General features: G+C 41.2%; 1 protein-coding gene across 3 annotated transcripts in view; it reads right to left on the reverse strand.

The window, feature by feature from the left end:
- The window catches only part of osbp2b (oxysterol binding protein 2b), a 53,638-nt gene that overhangs the window by 29,131 nt on the left and 4,499 nt on the right, over positions 1–20,008 (reverse strand). For 2 of the 3 annotated variants that reach the window (XM_075467957.1, XM_075467956.1), the window contains exon 2: positions 16,863–17,071. In XM_075467957.1, the coding sequence (XP_075324072.1) occupies positions 16,863–17,071 (209 nt within the window). Of the gene's footprint in view, positions 1–4,530; positions 4,625–16,862; positions 17,072–20,008 lie in introns of those variants that run through there. The other variant, XM_075467958.1, reaches the window with a different exon arrangement.

Raw genomic sequence — 20,008 nt, forward strand, 5'->3', positions numbered from 1 at the left:
CCTCCGCCTTTCTCTATCCCCATTCTGGAACGCCCTCTTTTTCTGGTTCAGGAGGTCTTTGATCTCACTGGTGATCCATGGTTTGTTATTTGGATAGCACCTTACAGTCCTGACTGGAATCACAGTGTCCCTACAGAAGTTAATGTAGTCTGTGATGGTGCCGACCCTCCTGTCCATGTCAATGTCCATTTCTTCTTCCTCCAGCAGTACAGCCCAGTCTGTGACATCAAAGCAGTCTCTCAATGCATCACTCGCCTCTGGTGACCACTTCCTGAAAGATCTGGTAGTAACAGGAACTCTTTGTACACACGGTCTGTATGTGGGTTGTAGATAGACCATGCTGTGATCAGATCTACCCAGTGGTGGAAGAGACACTGTCCTGTGAGCCTCCTTCACGTTAGCATAGAACAGATCTAATGTCTTTTCTCTACGTGTTGGACAGTCCACATACTGTACAAAGCCAGTCAGGCAGGAGGATAGAGAGACGTGGTTGAAATCTCCTGTGTTTGCAATGAATGCCTCAGGATGCTGGGTCTGTATCGTAGCAACGGCGTCATGGATGATGTCACACGCCGTTACAGGTGCCGCCCTCGGTGGAATGTAAACAACGATGACGACTGTGTATGGGAACTCTCTGGGTGCATAGAATGCACGGAAACCAACTGACAGCAGTTCAATGTCTGGACAACAAACCCTCTCCTTAACGGTCACATTGCGGGGGTTTACCCATCTCTGATTAAAGAACAGTATAACACCGCCGCCTTTCCGCTTACCGCCGCTCGTACTCAGGTCTCGATCCGCTCGTACGGCTGTGAAGCCGGGTATGTCCACACATGAGTCTGGTGTGTTGTCGTTCAGCCAGGACTCAGACAGAGAGATCAAACTGCTCTCTTTATACAGCCGTTGGTTCCGCACAAGCGCCTCTAACTCATCACACTTGTTAGGCAGTGAGTTAGCGTTTCCCATGATCACCGAGGGCAGAAAAGGTTTGTACCTCCACCTCCTGTTGTGCCGCTTTGCCTTTAATTTTGCTCCAGCTCTGCATCCACGGAACAGCTTTTTAAGCTCGGTCGGAATTGGATGTTTAATTCCGCGTCCAATCCTTGACAGTGCCAACAGTTCTTCTCTTGTGTACACTGCTTTAGTAGTAGTGCACATTGTCAAAAAATGAATTAAAACAAAAAAGCAGATCAATAAAAACTAACTAAAAATGTTTGGATAGAAAAAAAAAATGAAAAATGACAAATAATCATATAAACGATGAGAAAAATTGAGAGCTACACAGACTTGCTGCCGATAATATATATATATATATCATTATTATTATTATTATTATTATTATTATTATTATTATGTATATTATGTATATATCCAGTTGTGATTCCCTCTGATGAAACCATTTGCATTAGTTACGCTGCTAAATCGTAGCTCTGGTCGTTGGGAGCTGGGTACCTTAAACTGCACGTGCTATTAACAGGAACTACAAACTGTTTACCCCCGAGACTTACTAGACAAATAATGCATGTGACAAAGAACTGCAGGTATTCGAGCCCAGGTGAGCACGGGTGACCGAAAGATACACCTTGAAGTTTAAAGCTAGATGGTTCCTCTTTAAACACCAGCTTCAGAAAATACCCAAAGAAATTAATCTAGTCATGGGGGACTAAAGTAAAAATGTTTACTATTACATGACACAAATTTATCACCCATCAAAAGTCTTCCCACGTTATTGTTGCATATGCGGGATCAGTGTTGTTTTAATGCAATGCTGAATTTGCATTTTGATTTCTGTACAAATGCGATGAAAATTATTCAGAATGGCTGGGAAATTTCATAATGACCACCACAATGACATCTCATTGAAGCTCAGGAAGTTATTCCAAACAGCTTGATGTGGATCTTGGTCTCATGTTTGACAGTTAGTGTGGTTGGAAAACTCAGTAGCCTAGAAAGATGGTGCAGAACCAGAGCCAATAACCCCTGAACACAGTTATTTATGCGATTTATCGTGATGATGACTGTTGGGATGTCAGTGCTGCAAGACAACATGTCGTGAAGGGAGACATCAAAGGAAGCAGAAAGTAGGGACTGTTTTCACTGAGCTGTTCATCGATATTTGAATAAATGTAAAAGTTGACTGCACAGTGGGCTACTGCAGGGACTCTGAACTATGGCTGACCCTGTGCTCCTCGGCCTCTTAATAAAACGCCTATCGCATGGGCAAAGACTGAGTTTGTTTGTTTGATCTGAGCAGGCAGACAACGTTTTTGGTTTTCGTCTACAGCAGGAACGAGATCTGAGCCGAGACAAGGAGACCAATTCAATAGGAACGGGCTATCAAACTGACGTGAAATTTCACATGAAGGCGAAGCTCTAGAAGAGATTTTACACGTCAATATAACATTCTAATTAAACCTGTTCCTAATAGCAGCACCAGAGATTTCCACTGAGTGAGAGAACGTTTCTTTGTCAGATAACTCAAGCTATCGCTGAGCCGTCACATGAGCAGAAATCTTCCCGGCTAAAAGGACTACAAACACCAATTTAAGATATATATATATATATATATATATATATATATATATATATATATGTATATAGAAGACAACATGATGCAGGGGCAGAAGTTATAGAGGCTTGATGTATCTATCAGATTTGTCAGCGTGAAAAGAAAAATCCTACTTCCATTGAGCAATAAATGTTCTTTTTTCAAATTCCTGACAAAAACCCGGAACAGTGCATTTATAACGACGACAGTTCTACGGTCGTCAGTGAGACGAGATTGTTTGGCTTTTAGAGTTTTTTCTATCATGTTGTGAGACATCTTATCGTTCCGGCTGTTCTACTTGTTGGTGATTTTGGTTGGAACAGCGAGCTCTTCAATTTACCGGCTCCGAGCTTCAATCTAATTATTTCCACTAAACTCTGCCTAAGTCATTTACATTATAACTACTGTATGCTCTACCAAAACAGGTCTATATTTCGCTTGGTTACAAAGATGGCCCGTCTTAATTATATGTGTTTATTTATGTCAGTAGTTTGTATCTGTCTTTGTGTATTTTTATCTATGAGAAGTGGAAGCAAGAAAGAAAAAAAGTAATTTTTTTTCCATTTAGACTTATCCAACTCTAATGTTTTTTCCATTACATTGTCAGAGTTCAAAATGGCGACCGCTTTCAAAGCCTCCAACCTTTTTCATGTATGTACTGTGATGTAAAGTGGCTGCACGTGAATGAACAGCACCAGTCAAAGATCTGGACACACCTGCCATTTTAAAAGAGTGGGTTTGTCAAGACTTTTGTGTGGTGCCTACTAGTTACAACTAGTTACATTTAGTTCCTCTACATCGCACAAGTATTTATAATAACACAAGCTTAAGGTCATTGTCATGTTAGTCATCAAGGCTTTTAATCCCTCACATAACGGTGTAACTCTATGAAACTCTATAAAACTCTATAAAAGAAAAACCTGCCAACTAGGTACTGCCCATAAAAGCAAAAGTGATACTTTGCACATCTATTTCAAGCAGATGAGTAAGTTCCAAGTGAGCAGATGAGAAACAGGGATTTTTAAAAACAATGTTTTAGAGTTTAACTGACTTTCCAAGTTCATTATTTGGGGCTCGGCCTAATACCTAAAATTAGTCATTAAATAGTTTTTGGAAGTCAAAACAGTTTACTGGGGCTTCTACTATACTGCCCATGCCAACCTCATTTTAGCAAACAAACGGGCCAAGTGAGGAGACTGAAAGCCCGGGGCTTAAGAGCACAGCTGTTCAATCCCACATCGTCCAACTCTGCCACAAGCAAGAAAACAATGGATGAAGTCAGAGAAGTGGAAAGACAAAGCAGAATGGATAAAGACACAGAGGGAAAATTTAACAGCATGATAACAAAAAGAAGCCGATGCTATCCTGCTATGAGCAGTAATAAAATCTAGATTTCCTCTGTGCAAAATGCCTGTCTGCTGCATCACTAATACATAGTATTTCCTCTTTGGTTCACAACTTGTATCAATCTTTAATAACAAGTGACTGGCTTCACCACCCTGCTGCAGTACAGAACTGGTTGTAAGACCCTCAAACATATCCCATTTTACAGTTTCTGATGCCGAAATAATCAACACTTAGATCACAAACACACAGATATACATTGCCAGCACGATACGTCGACCTGGCAGGCTCTGGGTCATCCATATGCAAATGTAAGGTGGAACAAAGAAGAGAGGAAATGAGCATGAGTTAAAGCGGCACGGGAGAAGGAGGGGAAAGAGCATGCAGTGCAGAGTGCAGGAGAGGGGACAGGCTGCTCCTTTTTCAGCATGACGAGCTGTGTTGCTGAAGGAGGCTGCAGAAATAAGCACTGATGGTGGCAGAAGCCACAGAGAGGGAGCAGAATGGAGGATTGACAGCTACCTCTCCGACGTACAATAAGGAAGAGATGGCAGGGAGAGATCTGTCGTTGGACAGATGGAGAGGAGTGTGACAGCTCCGTGCTCCTGTGCTGCAGCTTTAGCCGTAACTGTACTGACCCTGGTTGAGCCTACTCAAACAGCCCGAGTTGCAGAAGGAACGGACCGCCCCTGGCTCCCAGCAGCTCCGGCCCTTCATCCCACTCTTCGCAGGCCTGATCCAACTCCACGCTCCCTGAGACGCAACGCTGCCCCTGGGCCGCTACATAATTCCAGCGAGGGGAGGGCTGAGCCAGCGACTTTCCCTTTTCAGCGTTGCAGCATGCACACAAACTCATGCATACTCACACGCACACAATGATGTGGCAGGTGATGCGGGCACCCCCTGCAATTCCAATGTCCAATATAGCATTGCCTGTCCTCTTAGCCTGCATTCCCCTGTCCTCCAGGAACACACACACACTGCATACGCAAAATTACAAAGCTCGGCACATTTTCTATTCTCCTCCACATGCTTCTCTTAGTGCAGTGCAGACTGGAGAGGGAGGGAGGGCGGCAGAGAGGGAGAGAAGCTGAGCGGAGACCGGATTCAGCAGTTAGCAGTCATTCCCACAACAACGACCACATTGCTTCCTCACTGTCACCTTCTCGTAGCTTGACAACAAACATCAACAATTTCAGGAAAGGAAAAGCGGCAGAGATTAAGCAAAGGTTTTGCTGATTCACAAAGGAAGAGCTTGTATAACGAGCCTCAAAGGATGAAAGGATTGAGTCCGAAAGGGGTCACTGCTCCGAGGGAGGAAGGTCAAACATAACGCCCTCAATAAAAAGGGCACGTCCTCTTCTGCCGACTGATGCATCACTGCAGTGTCACCCACTGCCCGAGTGTTGCTCTAATGCTTATCACCGGCTGGTGATTGACGATCTAAAATCTGACCTCTCCACCAGTGTAATGCACAAACATGGTATCAACTGGAACTCCAATCCACACTCTCTGCAATTTCATAGAGCATAAAGGTTGTCATTTCAGTATCTCTGCCGGTGAACAAACTGAACTGTAATGCAAATCAAGGTCACCTCAGCCAACAAAAACAATTTTTCTACACCTACAGTAAGTATCAATTCTAGATAAGACTGGCCAGTTATTTTAAACATAAGAGAGGTGAGCATGCATTTAGCATGGTTGGCCTTACATTGTGTACTAGTTTAACACTCAATAATAGATGTTTCAGCTCCATGTCCTTGGACCATTCATAGCCATCGTGTGGACATAAAAGTCTTTTATACATGTGTTACCTTTACAGCGTTTAGTACTTATGATTTTATTGCATGCCTTTTAATTTACATTAACCTCTTTTTTATGTGTGTTCCTTGATTTTTATATAACTGATTATTTAAAATGCCTACTTCAGGATTTAGCCATCACCATTCAAGGAAAGAGAGACCCACGGCAGGTGAAAACATCCCTTACTCAACACAGTGCTGCATATTGTAATGCATCGTTTTTAATCTTTATCAAATGATTAAACTTTTTTAGAACGTTCATACATTCCACACGAGCTGTAAGCGTTTTGATTTCTCTCGTATGGTTGGGCGTTTTATCATGTGGGTCTTTTGGGATCAAGTCACTTTGGAAGCCCGTCTAAAGCGACAATTCAAGGAAATGCAGGTTTTGGCACGTCAGTGCTGTTTCTCCCTGCCTAGATTGAAATAATCTATAACGTGCAGGGCAGTAATTCACATCAGTTATTCTATGTTCATATGTTTATGTATTTCAGTGCTGTGGTTGCCCTTCAAAATGTATGAATAAAGGTCACATTTAACGGGCAGCTTATCGGCATACTTTTTGTTGCCTTTTAGAGATGAACAGTCATGATTTATTCATTTATTTTAGTTTTAAATATGTTCTATATTTAGAGTCACACATAGTGTGCTTTTCTATGGAGTCAACGGACGTGGGTTTGTTTATAAATGTATGTGTCTTTATCATGAAAACTGCTTTGAGCATAGAACCCGGATGTGAGGCAAGATAACATCCAAAGTTACAGGCGTTATGAATCTCCTATAAATAGAAATTTCCCTTCATGGCAGTTTTCAACCATACAATCATGAATTCCATCTGACATTAACGGGAAATGAAATCAAGCTGTTAGCTGAAAGCATATTACAGAAGTAGTTTGAATTTTGCTTTAGGTCGTACTCCATAAACACATAAACACATACGTACTCCATAAACACATACTCCTGTGGGCTAACAGCAGGTAAAGAAAACCAAAACAACTACTTCCTGATCTGTTTAGGTCTTAGTTATTCTACAGCCACTCGATCCCGACCACTGCCTGTGTATTGTAATATTGTCGTTGCAAAGATTCTGTAGAAATATCTGATAACAGCAGAATCAGGTGAAAGGGGAGAACTGCTACCGGCTGTAAGCGAGGTGACAGAAGTGCTGATGAAGAAAGGTTGTTGGGCTGTTACCTAAATGTCCTGCGGCTCGATCTACGAAGCACCGAAGCATGAAACCACAAATAAGTTCATACTTGACCTTCATCACTCTTTACTGGTTAGGTTTAAAAACAATGAAGAACAGCCAGCTCTGTGGGATCTACAGCAGGAACGTTGGTGCTTTTTAGGTTATTTAGTCTTGTTTCAATAATTAGCCTGTTTTAAAAGTCACATTTAGAGAAATGTGAATCCCAAATTCAATCAAATAGATTATTAATGACACAAGAATGTAAAATGTAACTGTTTTTTTCTTTTTGAGCTAAAGAGAGTGCATTGGAGCACACAATACTATCTAAAATATTAATATTATAGGATACATACTCCAGTCCCCTATTCATATGATATCAAAGTTGAGACACATGAAAGCCAAAACATCTGAGAGACAAACAAAATAAGAGAGATAGTGTTTAAGGAGCATAAGTAACAGACTCATTAAGCCAATTACTGAATCTCACAGGAGGAACCCTGAACTCACGCAGGGTCCACAGCCTGAACACACGAGCTCATTAAAACAGGCAAACGGCTCAAGAGCGAGAAGTCTTTCATCAGGGGGGAAAAGTATGCTTTTAAGATGACATTTCAGAAGTCGCATTCCAACTCTGAGACCATTTAAAATATTAGGCTGCGTTACCTCCAGCAACAGAAGGCATACAAATGTTATTGATCTCCATCAAAGGAGCACTTTGTGTGAGATGCTGTGCTGCCTCGCTGCCACTGAGGAAACACAAGACCTGGGTATGTGAGAACCTGAACACAGAAAGCGACAGCAGTGAAATACAAGCCCGCGCTGAAGTCTCCTAATGGGCCGACGCTCCTGTGGTAATAATAACCCGCTTATTCAAATAGAGGGGGGAGATCTTCAATTAACCACAAATGTAAGACTTAAGAGTAATTGCCTCCCGCGTCAGTCTGTTCTGGCTAAGAAGACCGTGCATCAACTCGATGACTGAGTAATCTCAAACAGACACTTCATATGAAAGCCCCACGCAGTACAGTGAAATTGCAGCTGGCGCTCAATACGCTGGGGCAATGAATCATCTAACCCTACGAGCATTTAGTCGTCACTGAAATACAAACTCCCGGTACCGTGTCTGCACGGCAGATGCTGAAGTTGGCACTGTAAGTACCTCTGTGAGTTGTGCCACTGAACCTTCTCGCAGGAATGCTTCTGAAGATATCTCAGCTCGTGTCTTGAAGCCAGTGGAAGACGTACATTTTCCTCCATCTTAGACAGCAGGTGCTTGAGAATGTGAGCAGATAATCTGCATAACATAAATCCTGCGTAAGGAGCTCTTTCATTCTCTCACACAGTGTTTCTCTACTGAACACAGAGAGACACACTCATGTGGTACAGATAATGTTTGGCACATCCTGTAGTTCTGAACTTTTGCTTTGATTATCTGATTCCTGACAATTTGAGGTAGGATGAGAGTAAAATGGGCTTTTTCTTAATGTCCCCTATTGAACATCTCCCATAGTTGGAGACACCCCTTAAATCTGAAAGAGTATGCAAATTTTTCATATCGGAAGTAGATGATAAACCACCTTTTTGAAACTCAGCAAAAAGTTACCATGGTTACTGGCAAGAGTTGCAAAACAAGCAGGATTTTGAAACATTGCTCACCCAGAAGAATAGTTTCAGTTCAGTGATAATTGCAGGACGTCTTTGCATGTCCAGTCTAAGAGGCTGAAGGTCGGGACTCTGACTTTCCTCATTTCAGCGGTCAAAACCTGCCAAGGTGGGATCATTTCTGTGCCAGTGTTATTCGTTACCACCTCTATTCCGACCTCTTTAAGTTATATATCTCAAACAGATATTTTCATTTTCCTGCAGAATTCCACAAAACTGTGAGAAATGCATCAAATTCTGCAAACTATCGTGAATAGGGGCCGTCAAATTTCAGTTCATGGTTGTCACACAGATATTTGCAGTTAGCGGTTTTAATTCTCTCTCACCGTGGTCTTACTGTGGTGAAAGCTGACTGATGATTTCCTAATTAATTCAACCCTTATTCAAAACAAACAGGCATCTGTTGGAAATGAATGTGGGAACATCATTAACCTGTTACATGCGTGTTCGCCTTTTCAGCTTCCTGAACAAAAATTGCCATATCTCCACACCAGAAGACAGGGATGAAATGAAATGACTTCATTCAAAGTGAATAAGGATGATTATGACCATCTCAAATAATTGTGAGTGTACGAACTCTGTGTGGCGTAAAGTTGTGGTGCTGAGCTTAAAATGTTCTACTCAATTTATTCCCATGTCTGTAAACTGCTGGAGGTCCATGTTTCTATAATAGAACCATCCAGTGCTGTAAAACAACACAGAACTCACAGCTGTTTGCTCATCCTTGCTGCCGCTGCCGTAATAAGAGCGCATGTTGTCGTAAATGCACACGCGTCGCTACACTGATCACACATAAAGCACCACTCCGCTCTTAGAGACGACATATCCCACTCTGCGTTTACTCACATCTCACCTTTAAAGAAAATGCCTTTAATAGAACTGAGAAACACTGCTGATTGAATGGCATTTGTAAAGCCCTTATTTACAACCCAGCCCAGTACAAATGTGGCTGTGTTGTTTGTCTCCATTGCCCATCGTTCACTGTGTGTGTTTTCTCGCTCTCCCGTAGCTTGTTCTTTGTGGCAGACAATGGCAGGCCTCCCTGGGTCTATGTTTGCCACATGTTTCCTCCTGCTTAAAGGCTTTTTCCCTCCCCACTATCACCAAGCAAAAAATGGCCGTTTCTTTCTATTTTAAAGTTCACTTTTTGTCATAAGTAGACATTACGTAAATGAGTTTACTTCCCAAAAATAATGCATGATCAAAAGTGCCTGCTACTATTTATAAACTGAATGAACATGATATTCCAACCTGCTACACACCAACTGATGTCATCAAACCGAGTTACATCATCTCCATTACTTCTGGTGCCTAAAAATGAAATAATGATGCCATAAATGAACATAATCTGGAAAGTGTGTACATCAGATGTAATGACTACCATTAAACTCAGCTATTCTGTAATGTGTACTGCAGAGCCTGACTGGAAATGTTTTTTCAATGACAGATTAGTCTGAGTTTTTTTGTTTCTTTTTCCTTGCTGTCCTTTGCATGAAGTTCCAGACCAACAAGACAAACGTACTGTCTGCAAACAGTTGTGCGACAACTTTAAAAACAAGAGCAAAACAACACTAAACTCACTATATTGTACGGCTGTGAGTGGACACACATGTGGCCGAAAGAACAAGCTTCGTCATATCTGAATAGAGAGAAAGAGAGGTCATAACGCTGCAGTCCTCTGAGACGAAACAAAAGAAGAAAATGGAAAACTGAATACTAACCCACTGTCCTGGCTAATCATGTCCAACATTGATCAACTCATTTATATTTCCCTTTAATGCCTAAATAAGCATTCTCAATTCCTCGGCTTCTCCTTGCTTCGGACAAACCAGAAAAAAAAGAAACACAGAGCATTTGATCAAGAGAAAATGTTTGTGCCAGCGTACACACTCGAGCCACAGAAGGGCAGAAAAATTCTGCAGCAGCGAAGGGCGGCACAACAATATCTGTATGGGTTCTGGAACAAAGCAGCCTTTGAACAAAGCTCCTCATTTGCCCTCTGATGGTATGTGTTCACGATTATATTTCATAGATCTGTTAAGCCCATTTTTCCACTGAAGGCATCCATTTAATGAACTTCACAACAGCATACCAATACACCTACGTAAGCAACAGAAGGCCAGACCGTTTCAAAGTCAGTATTCAAATCCAATGAGCCAACTTAAACATGCGAATACATAGACACTGATCACCACACAACAGATAATCAAACTATTGAAAATGAATGTCTACAAGTCACATGTAAAGAAGCTTCTCAAAATAAACATAATCCAGCACCTGGAAGCTTAAAGATTAACGAATGGTATTAAGTGTAAAACACTAAAGTCTAGTATATCATTCTAACAACACCTCTGACATACGCTTTCATGAAAGAAAGACAAAATCTTGTGTGAAAATTAACAGCAACTGGACTCTTTAACAGTCGAAAGTATGTGAAATTCAACTTGAAACACTAAGACCCTTACGTCTCCACAGCACTCCACTGGACCCACAGCAACAGGGTGAGTGGCAGGCACCAAAGGGTGGGGTGACTTACAGACCCATTCAACATGTCTATGCTAAAGCAGAGCTGTTCATCCTCCGAAGGTTCAAAACAGAGCGCCACAGGAAGACAAGAGTAAAGACTGAGGAGTTAAAAACGCTGATGTCAAAGAGGAAAATACTCAGCAGCGTTATGTTAGAAACAGGTAACAAGCCTGACAGAAACATAACAGTGGATTTTTATTCATTTCAGCTCATTATAACAAATCATAAGAACAACAACTAGTGATGAACAATATGAGTTACTGTCCACTGTCTAAAACCAATATGAGACAGCAGACATCTGACTTCGCATCTCCCTGATATAGTCACAGAAGATTATAGAGATGTTAAGGACGGGAAGTTAAAGGGACACTATGTAATAAATTAAGTCATTTATTAGCTCAAATCAACATATTCATTCATAAGTTAGTTCTCATTGGTGTAAAATGATCTCTGTCAAAAATCTCACTTATCCTCCTGAGTGAAGAATAACTTGTCTGTATCTACATAGAGCAGGTAAGCTCTATGGAGGCTGCCATGTCCTTCCGCTCTATGAAAAATGACGAAGTGCCGAGAGGGACATAAAGCACTTCGAATCGCGATTTCCCCACCAGGCATACAAGCAGAAATGACGTCATTGTGACGTCATTTCCGCCAAATGGCTTAATACAGCCGCTAATGCTAAATAGATTTTATTCCTTGGCACATATGTCTTTGTGTTCATTAGCTTTCTTTTTGTAAGTGCATTATCTTCTTCTTTTTATTATTATTCCTATGCTCCCCCTGGATATCTTCTTTTTGGCGTTATGCTCACATTTGTAAACTGTTATTTTGTTGATTTACTAATAAAGTTTAAAAAAAAAAAAATGCTAAATAGATTTTATCTCGTAAATGATCCCACTAATAATGCATTGATTGTTACCAAACTTCTGCCGTAGTACACATAGGCTCTTAGCTCACAAAACGAGGCATTAGAAAGTTTGTAAGTTTACCGGGAGTTTATTTACCGCTGCTAATGCTCCTATTGCTAACACAGGCTAATGCTAATGCTGCGTCAACGTCACTTCCGGTAACTCCCGGAATATGACTAATTGCATTGCTTGCACACCAAAGGAGATGTTATGTTATCTGACATGTTATCTGTCATCTGTATTCATAGTGTTGTTGTATGTGTGTTATATAATCCTTTGTACTGTGTGTCTTGATTTCTTTTTGTTTGTATGGACCTTGAGTCTGAAGCTATAGCTTCTTGAATCTTGACACATTCCGCTTGCCGTAGTTCAAGAAGTTGCAGCGCACATTTGAAAACGTGAGGCGCTAGAGAGCAAATTCATTCAACTTTGCAAAATAAAATTGCACCACTAGATGGGGGAATAAATTACATAGTGTCCCTTTAAATATAGCTGAAAAACATGAGAAAAACATACCATAACTGTCATTTTTGGTAATGTGGACAATCACAGCCCTGATTTGGTCATGTTTGCTATGTTACGAGATTGAATCTGAGTCTGATCTCTTTGTTTCTATGTTACTTGCCACTGGGGACTGATCTGATCTTGCAAATCGACCCCTGCCAGCATGAGATTTTAGTTCCAAGAGAAACAAGGACAAGCGATTCTGTACACAGCCGCAATGGAACTAATTGATGAAGATGATAAGCGTACCATCTGTCATTTCATAACATCCTCTCCTGAGCTTAGAAAGTAGGAAAACATGTCTGGATCACAGTAAACAAGGCAGCTGCTGACTAATTACAAATATAGAAATATATATCAATATCAGAGAAAAAGTTGACATGTTTGCTGTTGATGAGATAACCGAGGGAAATTCTAAAACAGTTGATTATGAGATTCTCCGTTTAATATAGAAAGATTGATTCGTTTTAAAAATCACCTTTTAGGCAAATCATCACTGTAATGCCATATATATGCCTTTAAAAGGCTAGAACGGGAAATATTTGCACTGTGCACATTTTAGGTACAAATTCATTGTCATATAGGCAATTGTAATAAAACTGCTATATATTCTATCCTCTAATCTGAGTCAACAGCCCTGCTCAGAGACAGAAAATGAACCTCAAACCTAAAGACATTTAACACACCAAATAAGTTCACACTGAGAATATCAAAAGATGCTGTCCAAGACAAATGATCCTCTCATTGATCCAATGAAAATGAGTTAGAATTAATCTAATTTTCTTCATATATATATATATATATATATATATATATATATATTGAAAGGACTTAGAACTATAACATAGATTACAAATGGCCGTAGTGAATGCAACTCATCCTAAATACAGTACACTTATATTTGATGCAGCACAAAAGCACAGCAACATCATCCTGACCAGATGTTTACACACAGCCACACACACATTCCCGAGCACATCGCAAACGGGGGGAAAAAAAGCTCTGTACTTACGAGAGGGAGACGGTGCCTTATCCTGCTTTCGTCCTCTCCCCGGACTTTGCAGAACAATGTTACATGTATCAGTGTGTCAATGTTTTAAGCAAAATAAGATGGCTGAGAACGGGGGAGCTGGATAAAGAATAAGGTCATTCCATTCAGTTGTGAACCCGGCTGGATGAAAAAGAAAGTCAACGGCTTACTGAGAGAGAAAGGGAAAGAGGGAGAGAGAGAGGGAGGGGCAGGAAAACTAGACAGCAAGTGTGAGAGGGTGACGGGGAAAAAAAGATGAAGAGCAAGGAGAATGTATGGAAGATGAGAAAAGAAGAAGAAGAAAAAAAAATAAAGGCAACAGAGGAGGGGAGAGGGATGGAGCAGCGGGAAGCTGAAAAAATTGATAAAGGAAGCATGTTTAAAGACGTGATGCTAATTTGTGTTCACATCATCCGCTCTGATGTTCTTACAGCTTCAGGACCATGGACAGAGCGGTGTATCTTATCGTAAATGGAGAACGACAGATGATGTTTAAAAAAAGAGAGAGAAGAGAAGAGAAAAAGAACAAGAAATAGAAATAGAGTAAAAATAACTGAACCACCGCGACTACATCTAACACGGGCTTACTCACGTTGTTCTGAAGACTCAGGTTAAGGTCAAACATCCCTATAAGTGGTCAGATGGACGAACTGATGAAATGCTGATGCAGATCTAAGCACTGCTGCTTGAAAACTAAAGATTTGCATCAGCTAGTATGCCAAATACACCAGAGTGAGGTGCTGTTACTAGCTTGCTTACCTAAGCTTCATGTGTTTGCACTCAGCACCACCCAGAGAGACCCCTGATACAATGATTAGTTTCGGCATTCAGAATTTCTCATTTTTTCCCAACAACTTTCCACGTTAATGTGCCATCAAAGGTAATTTTTCGCATGAGCTAAATTCAAATTAAACTGAATGTCAGCCTTGCAAATTCAAGCCAGCAGTGGAACAAATGAATCCATGGGCTGTGCACTTTCACATGCACTGGCAAAAACAAGACGGGATTTGAGAGGTCACATTAAAGCGAGGGGAAACACTGCCACCTGCTGAGCCTATGGGTCATGGATCAGACTGTAGTGTACAGCCCAAGTCAGGTGTAAGAAATTGAACCTCAGACTAAATATGCAAACACGGACGGTTAACTTACAACTGAAGTCTTAGAGATGGGAAAATGGCTGATTTAACACCAGTGCTCAATCAAATAAACTGAATCAGGGTTCTGATTTGTTGCTCATAGGGTTGATATCACGTCTTACAGGAAAAGAGAAACTAGAGTCCAGATGGTAAAGACATTTCACAGCAGATTACTGCATGTAAAAATGTAACATGATAGGATATTACAATTAAGGCACAGATAAAACATAAAGAGGACAACAGGATGGTTATGAAACAACAAGTCCGATAAAGGATAGTAATGTCTAACTTTAGCTCTCTCTTGACACATGGGGTGTGCTCAGGGGTTTGGTCTTTTAGGAGATCGATTGGAGCTCTTTTTTCCACTAGCAGAGAAGGGAAGGCAGGTTAATGAATATAGACATGATGTCGCTGACCCATGTGTGTCGGAAAAACCAGGTACAAAAGATAAGATGCTCCAGTCGAGCCTGACAATATACACTCCATAGTAATTCAATTCAGTGGTATTAAAGCATGAGTTTGAGCAGCAGCTGTTTAAGCAGATATTTGAGTTTCCATAGAAACTCTCACGGTACCGTTCCTCACATCTTCTAAACCTCTCATCCCACAGATAGGTTAAATAATACGTTTACTGCATTAAATTATAGCACGAATGAAAGAAAATGACAGATTTCAAGTTCAGTGTTTGTTTGTTTTTTTAAAAAGAACTGAAAAAATGATTTATAAATTCTTCTGTGGCTTTGTTAATATTTCTCTGATAATGTGTTCGGGGGTTGTTTCAACTTAGGCCTGGAACAGAAAAACTGGAGGTGTGAGATGCTGAGTGGCATTTATAAATTTGAAAGAGCCGGCATTCTTCTGGGACTGAAAGTCCCAGCGTCTGCTGGTTTCATTTTGCAAGTGTGTGCATGTCTTTATTCTTTTTCTGTAACTGGCAGAGTATATTTTCTAATTGTCAGTGTTTTACTGTGAATGGTGACACAAAGAAAAGCAGGTGAATTAAACGTATGCACTAAAGATGCCAATTCATCAGAGTTCAAGAGGGAATGGTATCAAATTCTCATTCAAACTCTGCATAGATTGAAAACAACAACTACCTGGAGGATGGAGGAGCAAACACATCATAGAAACTAACTCAGTAATTCGCTTAGCTGGCTATACGATAAGCTTAAATATGGAACTTTCCAATACAAACTTGAAGATATATCCCAGCATATCTTTGCATTTGAAAAATGATTTTCCAGAGACAGACTTCCATTTACTCCACAAAAAGGGAAAACATCCTGTACAAAACATAGATTAAACAAACAAAGAGGGTTTTGTTCAGTGAACATACATTAAAGAATAACAGACATCAAATTAGAGTGGCACAAAAGCTTTAGCTAGACAACAGCATAGTCAGACTGGCCATTCAAAAAAAAAAACCTGCATACACACACAGACCCACAATTGGACGCACACCAAGGTTGGTGGTTCAATAGCCTAATCTTTTCAAAATACAAATATACCAGCAATTCTCCCCAGCATACTGGAAGTGCTGAGCTTTAAAAGCACTCCCCCTCACCCCGACCCACCACCACCACCACCTCTCTATATTTAGTGATGTGACTTTCAAATGGAGGCCAGAGGAATATATAGCCTGTCTCTGTCTCTGTAGACCCTGTCTGCAAAAAACCCAGAGGTAAAGAGACTCTGGGATGATGCCAGTATGACACGTGAAAAACAGCCCTCCCAGACTTTTCCCACAGCCTTTGACCAGCAACATCTCATACAGCCATACAAGAAAATAAGTCTTCTTGGGAAGGAGAGTGCTCTGTTGTCAGGGGGAGGCTGAATGGAAGCTCAGTTCTCACAGTGGAATTAGCATACTCCGGTTTGTTTTCCAGCCTGACCGGGCAGACACCGCTGCCCTCTCCTGGCTCACAAAGGAATGTGAATTACACTAAAGAAGGAGGGCATGAGCTGAAACAACAGCTGCGCAGAGTATCCAATGGCAGAGACAGCTGGAGACCAGTAACTGGAGGAAACTCAAAAATATAAGTATAACTAGACCAGCATGGGAAGTGTGCCGCTGATGGATGGATGTACTGAAAGCATCTTGCAGCACAACTAACTCATAGCTGTACTCTTGTGGTTTGCACGTTCACTGCAAAAAGCATGTAGTGGAACTCCCATTTTCAATAGAAGTAGCTGCTTGCTACAGCTGCCCTTACCGGACTGATCGTTCATCATGCGGATGGCTTTAGCTTTGGCCAACTCCAGCGCTGTGACCCATCTCTGCCGCTCCACTTCTGTGCTCGCCTTCAGATGGTAAGTGCGGCCGCCACTGCTCAGGACAATATTGCAGGCGTCCTCCGTGTCGATGTGTGCTGTAGCCAAGTTTATTGTTCCACGACACGTATGGGCCATCTCTGCCTGTGTCCTGTAAAAGCAAACAATAAAAAAAAAGATAAACAATACCAGGGGGATGGAGCTGAAGACACTAGTCATGAATAAGAGCTCATTGTTATCAACAATTGCTTTTGTCCTTCAGGCAATTCAAGAACAAATCATTGCAGCAAGGTTGCAGGTTTGATGGTGCAACTAACATTCCTACTGCCACTGAGCTCAAGCAGGGAGGACAGGAGGGGCTGGGGACTGCCATGGTGATCATGTAAGTCACTCTGAAAGCAAAGCGACAGTATAGGCCTGAAGCACACGCATCAATAAAACCAAAGCCTGCATTAGCCAACGTTAAATGATCGAGATGTTTCTACAAGAATTCAGTCAACGTGACCTGCCTGTGCTGCTGTGAGCATGCTGAATCTCGGGTATCTGGGAAGGCCTCCACTTAAGACCGACTGGTGCACATGCAGTGGGCCTTGGCCGTCCAGATAACAGGGCCATTGTCTGCCGACAAGCCTTTGTCGTGCACACAACTAAACAATGAATAACAGTGTGGACAAAAAAAAGAGAGGAGCGTAAGAGGTGGAAAAAACGAGAGAGCGATAGCTGGGAGACGGAACCAAAGCAGCATTCCGAGAGATCAATATACACAGCGAACAGAAAAGAGCTGTTTGTTCAGACACACTGCATGAGCCTTTAACGGAGGTATGCAATATCCTGCATGTAGGGTGTTTCTGTGGTTTCAGTGGTTGCTTGCTAAGAATGCTACTTAAATGCTATCTTCCAAAACAGAGGACTTTATAAGTAAATATTACGATTACGCTGTGTGTCACTGTTCTTCGTGGCACGTTTAGAAATATGGTTTGTGTTCCTACGGCTAATTTGATTCACACATACATGGAACTCAAAAACGGACTATTTCGAGAACTCTGTGGTGAAAAGCTGGCCTCTTGGCATTTTGCCACCGTGAAGTAAGCTAAGCTGCACGGCAGGGATGGGCCGCCATGTTCACTGGAGAGCGGGTTGTCTGTCCAGCAACTGATTGCCGATTTTGTTGATTTTGTTGAATTTAGAAAAAAAGAAGAAAAAAGCATGCGGCGCCGTACAAATCATTCAAACCTCTAAATGGAAATCAAAATAGTCAATATCTCAAATGTTGAAAGATATTTCTGGTGTTCATTTTCAGCTGTAAGCAACCAATATGGTTAAAAAAGTCCACATACAGTTCTAAAGTGAACATCTGTGAAGGTATTGGGTTCATTATTGCACATGGCATGGGTTAACTTATGTGTTTATGAAGACAGCCTTAATAGTAAATGATAGTTTGGGAGCAACACTTAATGCCTCCCAGACTTTTTGGATAAAACATCGCTTATTTTGGCAGGATGCCAAACCCTATTCTGCATGTGTTGCAACAGCCTGTGAAGAGTACGGGTGATAAAATGGCCGGCCTACAAAAAAAAACAGACCTGTCATCCGTTTAAAAAAATCTGGCATAAAGAGGGCAGAGTGACTGAACATTTCCCTTTGAAAACTACAACAAATAGTCTCCTCTGTTCCCAGATGGCAACGCAATAAATAAAAGAGATGATGCAACATAGTGGTGAGGATACCCCTATCCCAATTATATAGTTGGCATTAAGTCTAAAGTGAGGATATAACTGTATTTATTTTAACATCCTATTTGTCATCTTTGCACTATTGTCACAAACTTACAGGGTTAAAATGATTAAATGAAGTTTTTTAAACAGGACTTTACGCTCCAGTGACTTTAATGAGCGTTTCAAACAAAACAAACACATGCTTAGCCCTCGATGTGCCATGTTTGCCGATTCATACCCTTGAAAACAGCCTCTTTGACGTAAGCATACATGCTACCATGCAGATTTATCTGTGGGTGCTGATCCATTCACCCATCCCCTATGAGTCCTCACTGCCACTGGCAGCTGCCTCTTAGTAGCATTGAGCTCTTCAGCAAATCCAGTCTTAGCAGGGAGTAAAAAGGTGGTTGGTGCCTTGTTAAGTCAAAGGTTGAAGTGCATTTTAAAATTCTGCCAGGCAGTGACTTTCCCTCACAGTGCTTCTACTAACTGAAGTCAAGTCTTGTTAAAATGCCAAACAAGAACAAACACTTCCACTCTTCTGCTGGCACTTGGTGCACATCAGTTGCGCAGACAACATTGCACTGGGGCCATGCAAAGCAATGTGGAGAGCGGGCGGGGATACTCAACTCATTGAAATGAATGCATGGATGAGAAACTCTTCCATGCATTCATCTCCAGTAGACTCGATTACTGTAATGGTCTTTTAACTGGACTTCCCAAAAAGAGCATTAACCATCTGCAGCTCATCCAGAACGCTGCTGCTAGAGTTTTAACCCGGACAAAGAGATCTGAACACATCATAGCAGCTTTAAAATCTTTACGCTGGCTTCCAGTCAGTCACAGAATAGATTTTAAAAGCCTGCTGATGGTTTACAAATCCCAGAATGGTTTAGGCCCAAAATACATCTGTGATATGTTCAGAGAATATAAACCCAGCAGAGCTCTTAGATCCAAGGACTCAGGTCAGCTGGTCCAGTCCAGAGTCCAGACTAAACATGGAGAAGCAGCATTTAGCTGTTATGCTGCAAACAAGTGGAACAAACTGCCAGTGGAGATTAAACTTTCACCAAATGGAGACATTATTTAAATCCAGGTTAAAAACATTTCTTTTCTCATGTGTCTATGCATGAAATCTGCACGATATCTTTTAACTTATCTAGACTGTTGCTTGTTTTTAATCATTTTAATGATTTCATTTCTTTCTGTTTATATTGTTTTATGTAATTTTAATGCTTCTTCCACTCCCAACACTGCAATGCTTTTATTTTATGTAAAGCACTTTGAATTGTTTTGTACATAAAAATGTGCTATACAAATAAATTTGACTTGACTTGACTTGACTAAACAGCCCACTTTCCAGCTTCACCCAG

The sequence above is a fragment of the Odontesthes bonariensis genome, chromosome 6 (assembly GCF_027942865.1).
Source record: "Odontesthes bonariensis isolate fOdoBon6 chromosome 6, fOdoBon6.hap1, whole genome shotgun sequence".
Classification (NCBI taxonomy): Eukaryota; Metazoa; Chordata; class Actinopteri; order Atheriniformes; family Atherinopsidae; genus Odontesthes; species Odontesthes bonariensis.